The sequence below is a fragment of the Medicago truncatula genome, chromosome 6, assembly GCF_003473485.1.
Source record: "Medicago truncatula cultivar Jemalong A17 chromosome 6, MtrunA17r5.0-ANR, whole genome shotgun sequence".
Classification (NCBI taxonomy): domain Eukaryota; kingdom Viridiplantae; phylum Streptophyta; class Magnoliopsida; order Fabales; family Fabaceae; genus Medicago; species Medicago truncatula.
In genome coordinates, this window is record NC_053047.1 from 40597987 (window position 1) to 40611100 (window position 13114).

The 13114-nt window shown below is 30.0% G+C and overlaps 2 protein-coding genes across 2 annotated transcripts; both read right to left on the minus strand.

Moving 5' to 3' along the window:
- Positions 1 to 551: 551 nt before the first annotated feature.
- LOC25497377 (bark storage protein A) lies at positions 552 to 4303 on the minus strand. The gene is made up of 5 exons (XM_013597660.3): positions 3944 to 4303; positions 2785 to 2852; positions 2536 to 2691; positions 1685 to 1909; positions 552 to 1023 (listed from the first exon to the last, which is right to left on the minus strand). The coding sequence occupies exons 1-5, from the start codon at positions 4158 to 4160 to the stop codon at positions 691 to 693; spliced, it is 999 nt and encodes a 332-aa protein (XP_013453114.2). The 5' UTR covers positions 4161 to 4303; the 3' UTR covers positions 552 to 690.
- A 2129-nt stretch (positions 4304 to 6432) lies between these two features.
- Positions 6433 to 12081, minus strand: LOC25497378 (transcription factor bHLH68). The gene is made up of 9 exons (XM_013597661.3): positions 11567 to 12081; positions 10806 to 11061; positions 10164 to 10238; positions 9821 to 9886; positions 8939 to 9004; positions 8724 to 8780; positions 7443 to 7487; positions 7233 to 7274; positions 6433 to 6966 (listed from the first exon to the last, which is right to left on the minus strand). The coding sequence occupies exons 1-9, from the start codon at positions 11794 to 11796 to the stop codon at positions 6832 to 6834; spliced, it is 972 nt and encodes a 323-aa protein (XP_013453115.1). The 5' UTR covers positions 11797 to 12081; the 3' UTR covers positions 6433 to 6831.
- Between the last annotated feature and the right edge of the window lie 1033 nt (positions 12082 to 13114).

Genomic DNA, 13114 nt, shown 5'->3' on the forward strand with positions numbered 1-13114 from the left:
CCATCCGTTTTTAAGTATAAGCAAATTTTATTTCTTAAGTTCATTCAATTAATAATGTATGTGGTTTATAATATGGACCACATACATCATTAATTGAATAAACTTAAAAAGTAAAATTTGCTTATATTTAGAAACGGAGGGAGTATCTTGTTAGTGTTTACGGTTGTGCATGTGACCCTTTGTTCACTAAAAAGACAACAAATAGTTAAGAATGCCACAGTTATTTCAACTTGAGCTTCAACTTGCTAACGTTGATTTCGAGGTTGCTTTGGAAAGAGTAGCTGATTATTTCAACAAAGGTTGAGGAGATGTCACTAAATTTGTTTCCATCATGGATAGTTGTATCCAATTCTGTAGGAGGCAAGCAAATGAGGTTGCACAAGAATTAACTAAGGCAGCCACATCTAATACTAGTTTACGTATCTTTGATAAAATTTCAACATGTATTACTGATTTAATTTTTAATGAAATGATATAAGTTACTTTCCCTAAAATAAGTGCCGCATTTAATAAAACATTCAATTGAGGAGATGACAATACTATTGCATTTCAAATTCAAAAAATAAGTAGATTTCATTATGCTTTTATTTTGAGTACATAATACAAGAGAAAAATTGAAACACATCATTTCTTTCTCCCTCTTATAATAACCCTTGCTTATACATTAAGAAAGGGATTAAAGCTACTAAATTATAATAAAGATATGAATTTGACAAGAACATCAAATGCATTTTGAGAGGCTAATGATATGAAAATAGATACTTCATTGCTCAATGCAGAACCTCCTCCAGCTAAATCAGACAATGCTCTAATGGCAATGAAAGGTATTTTGTGTTGGAAACAAACTAAAGCAACTGCAGCACTTTCCATGTCTGTTGGAGTAGCATCAAATTTGCTGTTCAAATGATCTCTATAAGCTTTATTGTCAACAAACATATTGGCACTTACTCCTTTCTTTACTCTTACAACCATAGGCTTTCTTGGCAAGCATGTTGTGTTAACACATATACTCAATTCAACATTCTGTGGAGAATAAGCGAAATGTTAGCCACAAACAATTATATATTTTCATCTGTGTAGTGGCTGAAATAAGAGTTAGCTTGTGTATATCACACTTAACCAATCAAATCTGAATCGTTCGATCAAGATTGGTTAGTGTAGATTTCAAGTTCGGTATGTTATAATTAAAAAAAATCAAAATATGTATTGAAATTTAGACCGTCATTATAACTCCAGGTAGTCACACTAAACATAGTCTAAATCGATCTCAAAATATGACCAAATCGATATTTCTTTTTTATCAAGTAACAAATAGGTTTCAAGTTTTTCTTTTTCAAGTACCGAATTTGAACCTCTATTCTTTTAAAAATACCTTGTCCGTGTTTGGATTTACTTTTTAGAGTAAAAAGTAATTTTAAAGACTTAAGATTTATTTTGTTTTGTTTTTAATCTATTTTAATTTTAAACAATGATTTACAACTTTTAACTCTGATCATAATTTTTACACTCAAATTTATTATTCAACTAACTTTCACGAGAATGTATCAAAATGAAAATATTTTCATCTTAAACTTGTTTTTAACTAAAATTAATTTTACAAAATCAATTAATCAAAATCAAATTTTATCACCTCAAAAACCAAACAAACACTCATAATGAGATGGTCAATTAGGGTTGGACTCACCTTGAGCTTTCTTGCAATTTCAAAGTAAGTTTTGTCAACTGGAACCCAAAAAGCAGGCTGCCAAACTTCAGGAGTTCCATCAATAGGAAAAATTCTCTCTGGTTGATACCAAACCTTGTTCAACAGATTATCCTCTAATTTGTAATGTTTTGTGTAGTTATTGTAATTGGCAAACTTAAGATAGCCCAATTCTGTGCTGAAATCTCCTTTGTCTTCACCAAACCTCTGCTCAAATAAATCATATATAAAAGTAAGATGAAATCATTAGATCATTACTAATATTTAATTTTAAGCATAACTACTTATAAAATGACACACTTGATTGATTCTACTTTTGACACCGTCAATAGATCAGTGTATCAAAACAAATTCTTATATTTAATGTTGAGATTAATTTTCATACATTGAAGACGTAAAACTTTTTTACACGTTCATCCAATTGAATCACACTAAATAGATATTTTTCTAGATATTATATGAATAACCTAAAAGGGTGACGCAATGATGTGATATGATTTGATACAAGTGTAAAAAAGTTGTTGGTGTATATAAATTAAATTCATTTAATGTTTGGCTAGTTTAACTTAAATGTTCTTTTCAATCTGTCTTTTGTTAAATTTTGTAATGAAAAAAATTATTGGTAGCACTTTGACCAATTTGGTTGGATAGTATTCTTATTTGTTACCTAGTTTTTGGAATGCCCCATACCTATTCCCATGCTAAAATTTTATCAAACACTACTTGAAAATATCTAAATATTTTTGGAATGCCCCCATACCTATTCCCATGCTAAAATATTATCAAACACTACTTGAAAATAGCTAAATAATTGAAGCAACTTGTGTGTGTACCTGCCAATGCCAAAGTCCTGTGTGTGCCCAATACTGTGGAATTGTCACATCTCCAATTTGGAATTTAGAATTTACATTACCTGCAATTCCATAATGTAGAACTCCTTCTATGTTAAACAAAGTAAGCAACAATTGGGTTGCAAGACCTGCATTTAGCTACACAAATAGAAAATAAAAGACTAAGAAAAAAAAAATGAAATATAACCAGAAGTTTAACTAAAAGCATAAGAAAGAAGAAACTTAGCTTACCATACTCTCTCCAGTCATAACAACAATAACCTTCTTCTTTTCCAATTCACCAATCCGAAAATGTCTTCCTACATTATCGAGTTTAAGAGAAATCAATTGAGATCATATTATCCTATCATAAATCATATCAAATTGTTGACTTTTAACTTTTAAGTCTTTTTTTTTTAAAAGAGACTTTTAAGTCTTTTTTAATAGTATTCAAAATGAAAGAACAAATAGACACCATTGACTTTTAAGTCATTTAACAAAATTTAGAAAAGATTGACCACAAGAGAAAAATACTAAGTGGTCACAAGATTCATGACATAAGATTTAGATAAACAAACAAAATAGATATAATTTAATTATTTAAAAAATATACATTATTGAATGTGTCCGAATTTTGTGTTCAAAATCTTATGACCACGCAATAATTTCTCAACTAGCATATCAAGGGACCACCATAATATCTTTGTTAGAAATTCTACCTTTATTGCATTCCGACCCTAACCGCCTAATTATGACATTCGAGTTGGCTTGTGTTTGCTTTGAGGAGGTGAATTTAGTCTCATATCAAATACATAAGACTCTTGATAAAAGTTTATAAATAGGAGACATTCCCCATCTTGCGAGCCGATTTTGTAAAGAAGAGTTAGACCCCAATTTCAACATATTATAATATCCGATCATATCCTAAATCTACCGTAGGATTTCCCGCATCATCCACGCTTTAGGCCCATTGGGCTCAAGCGGGCCTAAAGCGTAAATTGTATTTGTAGTCCGATTGTTGATAAGTTATTAGTCTTTGCTATAATATTTCTCAGTTTTCCTTATCTCTAGCAATTAGCTACCTCTATATGATATCTAAATCTCTATCTCTCCTGTAAATTTTACAAACATGAATCTTCTATGTTTAAATTTATGATCTAGCATATTGTAAACCGTTAAATTAAGAGTCAGAAATTTTCTCTCTTGATCCAACAGTCTACAACAAACTGTAGAGAATTGAATTTGAAATTTTACCAACTTGAAAAAGCAGTACTCATCACCAGAAATTATTGAACTAGTTTGGAAAAAAATAGAGGCTTAAAGATATATGAAGATAGGTATCATCTGCATATGTATGTAATTATGTATAGAAGTATAACAAAATAATCTAGCAAGATATTGTAAAACTTACCAGCAAAGTCAAAGTAAGGAAACTTGTTATGAGGCACAAAGCTTGATGATTGAAGAAGAGGGTTCAACTCAAAGGCATTTGGCACAACTATACCAATATATGGTCCTTGGCTATTGATATTGCTGATTTCTCTCCAAGAAATTTGAGAAATTGTACCATAGGCCTTGATGCTACTTCCCAATAATACCATAACAAGGACAACCAGAAACTCCATCATTCTCCTCCAACGGTTATCTTTCAAGTAGTCCAAACATGAAAATATATCAGTGCACACACATGGTTGTGAAATATTAAATAATGTCACACAAGAAATGAACAAAACATAAAATAAACATAGAATCAAAATTTGGATTTGATTTCATGCAGGGAGCCAACCAATCAATCATATTTTTTATATCAACATGATAAATGTGACAATTATTTATTTGTGTAGTCCAGAGAATATGCCCATACCCTACCAGCTCTGACTCTCTTATTAAATTGTCTTCTTTAATCTATATACCATAGCTTATTCATATATAGGATTATATCTGTTTATAATAGGAGATTATAATAGGAGAAGGAACATTAATGAAAAAAATTAAGAGATTAAAAAGTAAAATTTATCACAAATTTCTTTTATTCAAAATTTAGTAAGAAAACCCTGACCAAAACTCAGTAAAATTTTAAAAAACATTTTCAAAAAGTTTGAAATTTATGTAAGATCGAATAATTTATTGGATGAGCTAAGGACGATCAAGTAAATGTTTTTGACCATGGCAGTTCGACTCACAACAAACTATTATTTCTCTCGTTAATATTATCATGATCTATTCGCACTAGATCATACACCCTTTATTTCTCTTAACATCCCTTCTACCTTCATCTCAATATCAACATTGCATTGGATGGGGAGAAAGACCTTGAAGGTCAATCTTACGCCCAAGTAGACCAACGTCCCATCTAGATAGATGATGCTTCTTTGCAGCGTGACACCATCTTTATTGATTATTCATACAATCCTGAATTTTCAGAGTACCGATCAGCAATGGAAACACATTTTTGTAGAAGAAAGGTGGAGAGAGAGTGTGAGATGATGGGATGAAAAATTGTGAAGGTTTAAAGGGTATTTATTGTGGAAATTTTTGAAGAATGGGTTGCATAGAGGGTAATGATTCTTAATTATAGGTCAAAAATGTGTTCAAAGGGTTTTACCAGTCATTAAAGCTGGTAAAACTATTTGAAAAACATAATCCATGAATTACTCTTGTTGAGCAAGTAACCTTCCAACACTCTGATTTGATTCAGATTATACAATTCGAAATACGTCAGTTGGTAATCCAACTATATCAAGTACAAAAGCACATCTTCGAACACCTTCCAAGAAGTTTCTTCACTTCTGTTATTATATTGCTAAAGCGACAACTAAGTGCAATAGGCAAGCAAACGAAAACTTGGTGGTATTTAAGCCATTTCGGGGTGCCTAAGAGAAGACAAAATAGTCTAAATTTATAATTGTATCCGTATTCTCTTTGTTGGCAAACTTTCCTCTAGCTGCAAGGCAATAGTTTTTATTTTTTATTTTTAAGAAAGCAATAGTTCTCAACTGTACTTAGATCAAATGACTAAAAAATTTAATTGAACTGGATTTTAAACACAACTTGAAATACAAATTGTCTAATTTACATCGTACAAATGAGTTTTAAAGGCTCAAATAAAAAGACGAAAAGAGTTAAGACTGCTTTTGTACTCTATTCGAATAAAACCAACGAAAAATCTTGTATAACTCCACCAAAACCAACACATTTAGATGACAATGCAATGAAGGCAAAATAAATGTTGATAAATGAGCATAAGCAACTCTTAATGAGAATATAAGAATCCATGAAACAGAAATTTTCCCCAAAACATCACAAATTATCTTTTCGAGCAAAACATCACCAATTCTTAGCAATATACATCTCAATGTCTCATTACTTTTATCTTAATTTCCTAAGTTTTTATAATGATCCAAACGGGCTACAAATTTTGTTAGCTTAGAAGAGGATTAAGTGATAATATATAAGCAAGCACAAAATAATCATCATTCTAAGGGTCTGTGTGTTACATATTATAAATTAAAAAACTAAAGCTTTTTCTTTATGATTATTATAATAAAAATTATTGTTTTTGTAAATCAATTATCAAAAAACCACTTTTTTATTCAAACTTGAGGTGCTAGTTCAATCTTAAGTGCTTATCATTGTAATATCAAGACATTAAGTTCAAATCTCCTTGGATATATATAGTAGTAAAATAACCATTAATGTCACTGTAATAAAAATCCATCGTTCTCCAACTCTTTTTATAAGCAATTTTATAGATAAGCTACTCAAAGCAATTTCCCATTTAAGCAATTTTCAAAATTTAAAAGCTATAACAAATGAATGAAAACTTCTATAAGTGGTTTTTTCTGTTAAAAATTTGATTTTTTTCACACACACAAAAGTAACAAACGAACTCTCAATTGGTTCCAAAAAAACAGCAATTAAATGATTAATACAAATATTGCATATACATAATATAGCACATTAATATTACCACCATCTTAAATATTTTGCTAATGAAAATAAAGTAATTAGCTTGATTTCACTTGAATTAATAAAAAAGTATTGGTAATTAGGGCTTGCAAATACTAGTTCATCATGGCTTATCTAGCATACATTTTATTCAGGAATAATGAAGTATAGCATCATGAGCAATCAGCCTTGGTAGGTTTTTGAGCAGATTGACTGCTCATGATATTATATCAATTTCCATGAATTTAATTACCTATATGCATGCTAGAATATATTAATATATTTTTTTTTTTACTAAAGCATATATTAATATCTATATATGCTGCCCCATTAATAATTTAAATTTGGTCTCTACCGAAAGCCTCCTCCTAGGGCAGGTGCCCAATAATCAGCTCCATTGTCATTCCCAACTTGTAGTGTACATGACACTGGAACAAGACACAAACCTCTACTCTTTAGGTCCTTCTTTGGTTCTTCTTGAGAAACCTAATTAGTTATTGCCAACATGAAAAAACACATAAGAATTAAAAAAAAAAAATGATTATTCATTTTTTTAATTCACTATACTAGAAAAACTTGAATTGCGGATGAAAATTAGACATGGAAAAAAATAATTTTGATTATTAATTTTGATGTCTCTGACTCTTAATGAAAAAATGAAAGACAACTTTTTTAATAATGATAATTAATAATTATAAAAGAAAAGAAACAAAACTTTATTGAATTTGTATTTTGAGAACAAATTTGATTACCTCTTCAGCTGCTTTCCTCTTCAAGCCATTTTCATTTAGGAGCTGTAATCAGAAAAGTAAATTAAAATGAGAATTTAATTAATTAATTAATTAATTAATCAGAGATAGTAAAGCAAGCCCGTTGTTTTTATTGTTCATATATTTGAGTTATATTTAATCTGATAAAGCTGGTAACATTTCTCTTTACTTATAATGGATCCAAAGGGTTACCTGACCAGGGTCTTCAGGGAATAAACAATTATTCTCTCCTTGAATCTAAGATTAAACAATTACAATCATAACTCAATTAGTACCACATAATTATCCATAAACTAGTACTACATTTTTGCACATGCAAGATCAAAATACATGAAGCAAGAATTCAGAAGCAGATGAAAGTAGAAAGAAGAGAGAAAAAGTTATTATTCTTTCTTAAGAAAGTGAGAAATGACTTTATGTTTTTACGATGGTATGGCCTAAGAAACACACGAAACAATTCATGTGGAGTTCCTTTAGGAATATTTAGCACTTCTCTTTTAAATTTACGTGCAACTATCAAAACTTATTTTTGATATATTAATTGTGGAGGATATTAGAGACTTCGTCTAATAAAATCTGCTCTATGCAGAAATGTTAATTAAGGATTGAACTCTGAGCTTTTTTGCTTTAAGGATCAACGTTCACATCATAAATTTCATGTTGATGAGGGCTAGCAACATCCCCAATGTAATAATTTATTTTCAACATGTACTCTCTAATTTGATGAAATTTACGGGGTTAGCATGACCCTGTAAACATGTCCCACATAAAGTGTTGAGACCCGTATGATTTTCACTTAACAATAACTTGTGTACTAAAAGCGTTAAGAGATAGTTTTGGCATCATAACAATTTAATGTTTAGCTATTTTGTTGTTTATATTCAAAATCAGAGCAATAAGATGCTAGTTTTTATTTTTATTTTTTATTTAATACTCCATATAAACCATGATAATTGTTGTATTTGCAACAACAAAAAAAGTAAAATTTGTCCTAAAATAACCATCATTTTTCAGTTTTAATGTAATACTCTCTTCAATTCTTTTTATAAGAGACAAACGGGTCATCAAAGATTGATGAAGTATTTGATTTTTATTATGAACTAAATATATCAACTTTAGTCGACCTGTTTGTCTTTAATAAAAAAGACGAAAGGGAGTATTAATTACATTTTACCATTTATACCCTCTAATTAACAATATATGTATCATTCTTATGTTATTATTTTTAACTTTGCATTTATGATAATAAGAATCAGTCAAATGAATAATTGGTAAAATTGTAATTCTCTATCATTAAACTCAGATCATCCCGAATGATTCGTTTTTTAGTGAAAATCATTTGTTATTTAGTAAAATTCATTAACTATTTAAGTTCAATTATTTAGTTAATGTTTTTTAACACGTGTGAAACAACTAACTATGACAATTTTTATGGGGTAAGTTGAGGGAGTAATTGACCATATTAATTCTTACTGATTGTGGCTGCCTTGTATTTCCTGATCCATTGCTCAAGTATGGTAAGCTAAGAGCCTGCATAATTCCAAATATAGGAAAAAAGGATGACAAAAATGCATGCAATTTAAGAACTTGAAGAACACAAATTAAGGCAAATGTGAAGTGGAACTTTAACAGCGTGCTTGTGTTATAGTTGTTTGGGAAATTAAAGTGAAGAAAGAATCATCGATCACCTCAATTTGACTCTGAAGGAATCTGATGTAACCAATAGCTTCTAACAAGACAGAGGCTGTGTCAGTCTGAAAAAGTGAAATATACCATACCACTGTCATATTCCTAGTCACCACTTTCTATATATAATGCAATAAATTAAGTAAACTTTTTCCACCTCTAAAATATCATGCAGAAAAATAGAAGATAGAAATAGAAAAATCTAACGATTTTTTTACTTATAAATAACAATACATTATTAAGAAATTAAACTAACAACAAAAAAAAGTTAGAGATTAAAAATATAAAATTCTTTTCTAATTAATTTTCTCCTCAAATGTAGTAGTAGATGATAAATTAAATGGTTTTGTTAACGAATGTTCTTGAGGTAGTCTTTAAGCATTGCAAATCAAGAAATTATTTTTAAGAAAATTCAATTATTTTAATTTTTAATGCAAGAACTAGTCATATCTTCACAAAAACATACTATTTAAGACCCTTAAATAGTGTTCCAAGAACACTCATTAACATTTTCTTAAATTAAATAGCAATTTTATTTTATGTCTCTAACTTTTATTGATAATTTTTTTCTCTAACAGTGATGGTAAATAAATTTTTACCGGTGCTTAGGGTTACAACTATTCCCTCTATTCCATTTTAGTTTGTGATTGTTGTAAAATAACAATTATTGTCACTTTAATTTATAACAATTTTATTTTCTTTTTCCCTCAAGAAAACAATTTTATTTTCTTTTAAAGTGTTTTTGTTCCCTATTTTGGATTTAGTGGGGATTAGAAACTTTTATTATAAAATATTCTGTATAAAGAAAATTAAAATGTTAATGCCTTTCTATTAAAAAGCATATAATAAATTTCTTATTGAATAAACTAGGATTAATTAATTACCTTTCCAAATGGGGAAACAATCTGATGAAGTGCAGTAATTCTGTCACCTAACTTCTCCTTCCTAACCTGAAATTGAGAACAAGATATCATGAAAACGTGTAGGACAAGTGCACATGCTAAAAAGTTGGCTATATTTTGTTGTTGTATTAGGCTCATTTTGATTCTTTTTTCTTTCTTTCTATGATAGCAAATTGATGAAACAAAGTAGATAAAGAATAATTGCAATTGAGAATTGGACAAACCAAGAAAGACAATAGTTACTCCCCACATGGTATTTGTGTGTTTGTATGCATGAAAGAGAGTTAAGGAGTTGGAAGTTTCTCCATGGAAGTTTGCATTATACCTTGAAAGTAGCTTGAGTTGTAGATTGTTGAACCCTAGCTTTTTTCATTGCCCCACCAGATGCAGTGCTGTTACACTTGTAGAATGAAAGAAATTTTGGTTAATTAATATTTAAATTCTTACTTAGTTTCCAAAAATAATAAAGTAATTTAAATCTATATTTCATAAGAATTAATGTAAAAAAATATATTGATGTCGCGACACAGATCACGGTGTTGCTACGAAAAAATTTGAATGAACGGCTGAAATATGTCTAATTATGTCTCTAAAGAAGATAATAGAAACAAGTTTACCAAGCTTTTTCCCCACAATACATGAAGAAATTTTTGCCAAAAAAAGAAGAAGAAATTAGAATGAAAGATCCCCTTATGATTTTTGGCTACTCTTGCCTTCACAATTGCATATATAATTTTATATTGGAAATAAAAATATTATTTTTAATTAAATATTGTAAAACATGGTAAAGTTGTTTAAAGGTGCTAATATTGGTAAAGTTTCTTGAAAAGTGAGTTTAATTTGTGTAACTCATTGACCAAGAAAAAAAAGGTAACTAGAATTCATAAAAAGTCTAGCCATGGAACCTTAATGAAGAAGCTTTTTCATAATCAACGTTGATTATTAAGATATCTATTCTCTTACATACCTCAGAAGATCGATCTAGTGGTGGATGCCTCACATCTATATTACTATTGTTGTTAGTGAAATCCAACATGTTGTTGTTGTTGTTGAAACTTGTCACACATGAATTAAGTTCTTCATTTCCATGTCCATATGCATAGCTATTTCCTGAGTTTTCTTGTTTAACATCAACAAGAGAAGCATTTGGAGCTTGACTTATTAGCATTTGATTTTGAAATTGGTTCATACCAATCTTATCTTCCTCCCCCACAATTCCACCCCTTCAATTTAGCCAAAAACAATTAATTAGATTTTGATCCTTCCTAATTAACCAAACATATACGTATGAATTTCAATTATTTGAAACTTCAACATAGATCTATTTATCAAAGAACAGAAAAGATTTTCCAGCTCAGTTGTAGCAAAATGGAGTAGAGGGAATCACAATACGAAATACACAAACATGCATGTATAATGTTCACCATAATGGTTATTGAACAAGTCTATATCCATATTATAGAAAAAATAATAATCAGTTACAAAAATTAGTCATAAAAAAATTGGAATTCTCCTCTAATTCTTTTGTCACTAAATTTAGTGACTTTGACAGATTTTGAGATATTTTTCATTCTCTTTCTCTAAATTCTCTTCACTAATTTAGTAGTGATTGTTGTCCCTTAAAAAAAAATAGTGATTGTTGTGTGTGTGTGTGTGTGTGTGAGAGAGAGAGAGAGAGAGAGAGAGAGAGAGAGAGAGAGAGAGAGAGAGAGAGGGAGAGAGAGATACATGAGTTGTTGACTCCATGGTTCGGGAAGCTCTTGATGATTTTCATGCCATGAAGAAAAAGGAAGAAAAGATGAAGTTGGTGCATAATTAGGGTTGAGAAAGTTAGAAGGAGATGAAAATAAAGGAGGAGGTTGTGGAGATGGTGGCCTCATGTTATTGATGTTCCACCAATTAGGGTTACTAGCCATCATTTGTTGCACTGGAGAGCTTTGAACAACACCTCTATTCATGCCTATAGCTTATTCAACCCTTTATGAATTTTGTTTTAAAGGAAGAAGAAGGATAAAAATAGAGATTTTTTTCCTTTCTCTTTTCTCCCTTTCTTTCTTGATGTTCTTGCCTAAACAATGTCTTTGTAGAAACTTTGAGAGGTCTTATTGAGGTTGATTAAGTAGGGGAAGCACCACACCCTTTGGTTGGACTTATTTTTGAAAGAGTTTGAATAATAATCATGGAGTTTTGAGAACCTTTTGTCTTTGTTTACTATCTTTTCTTCCTTTCTTTATTGCTTTACTTTTCTTTTGTTTTACTTTCGTGTTATCTCTTTTCTTCAATTGCTTTTATTATTTCCTCCGATTACTTTTGCTTTATCTTAAAGCGTGTGACATATAAAAGGTAACAAACAATTCCCATAATTATAAAATTACCTATGTGTGGCTATATATGTGTCTATATATTTCTAAAGAAAATGTGTATCTACATTGTATTGAAAGAATAATTTTACAATTTTATAGACATGAAATAAACAACTAACATATTGCATTTCCATATCTCTTTAAGGCCACTTATTAGCATTTGGCATACATATGACTTTAATTTTGATATGTTGTCATGTTTTACACTAAGAACCTCTTGAAAATGTGCCCTAATATTAGGGATTTTCAACTTCGAGAGCATGTGATTTGAATTAGGGCTTTGTGTGATTCAAATCAAGATAAAAAATGAGTTTATGTTGGTTTCTACCCTCTGTAATTCAAATTAGGTTGTTGAGTAATTTGAATTAGACTGTTAGATTCACCGGTTGTGCCGCTTTTAAACATGTGGCAAGATTTGTTCCATCAGGGTGTGCGAGGCGCACTAGGTTGTGCAAGGGGTACAAAATGCAGGTGAAAACTCCAACTTTCAGCCCTTCAAGGCACGTAGGGCGTGTGGATGTGTGTGTGGGGCGCACATACCAATATGTTTTCCTTTTTTTCTTTCTTTCTCTTCATTCTTCATGGATATATAATTGGTCTTTGATATGCGTTTGGGGACTTAGGACAAAATTCGCCCAAGTTGTGGACTTCAAAACCTTTACTCTGCTTGGTTTTTATGCTTCCATAACTTCTATGACGTGTTTTCTGATTAGATCAACCCGATGGACTATACTAAAAAGACCATGATACCTATAGATTTTTTTTTTTTATGGAATGATACCTATATAGAATTGCCTCGTTAGAAAATCATAAGCATTTTTTTTTGCATTTATATTTATATATTTTGGAATATGATCGATAGTGTCTCACTCTTTAACACACACATTCCAACGTACTCTTTTATCGGTTAAAA

Excerpts from the sequence above, each read along its gene's own strand:
- LOC25497377 (XM_013597660.3), bottom strand. The coding sequence starts at position 4,160 with ATGATGGAGTTTCTGGTTGTCCTTGTTATGGTATTATTGGGAAGTAGC. Across the intron at positions 2,692-2,784 it reads TTATGACTGGAGAGAGTATG|CTAAATGCAGGTCTTGCAAC; the intron begins GTAAGCTAAGTT and ends CTATTTGTGTAG. Across the intron at positions 1,910-2,535 it reads CAGGACTTTGGCATTGGCAG|AGGTTTGGTGAAGACAAAGG; the intron begins GTACACACACAA and ends TTATTTGAGCAG.
- LOC25497378 (XM_013597661.3), bottom strand. The coding sequence starts at position 11,796 with ATGAATAGAGGTGTTGTTCAAAGCTCTCCAGTGCAACAAATGATGGCT. Across the intron at positions 10,239-10,805 it reads CACTAGATCGATCTTCTGAG|TGTAACAGCACTGCATCTGG; the intron begins GTATGTAAGAGA and ends TCATTCTACAAG. Across the intron at positions 7,488-8,723 it reads ATACAAGGCAGCCACAATCA|ATTCAAGGAGAGAATAATTG; the intron begins GTAAGAATTAAT and ends GTTTAATCTTAG.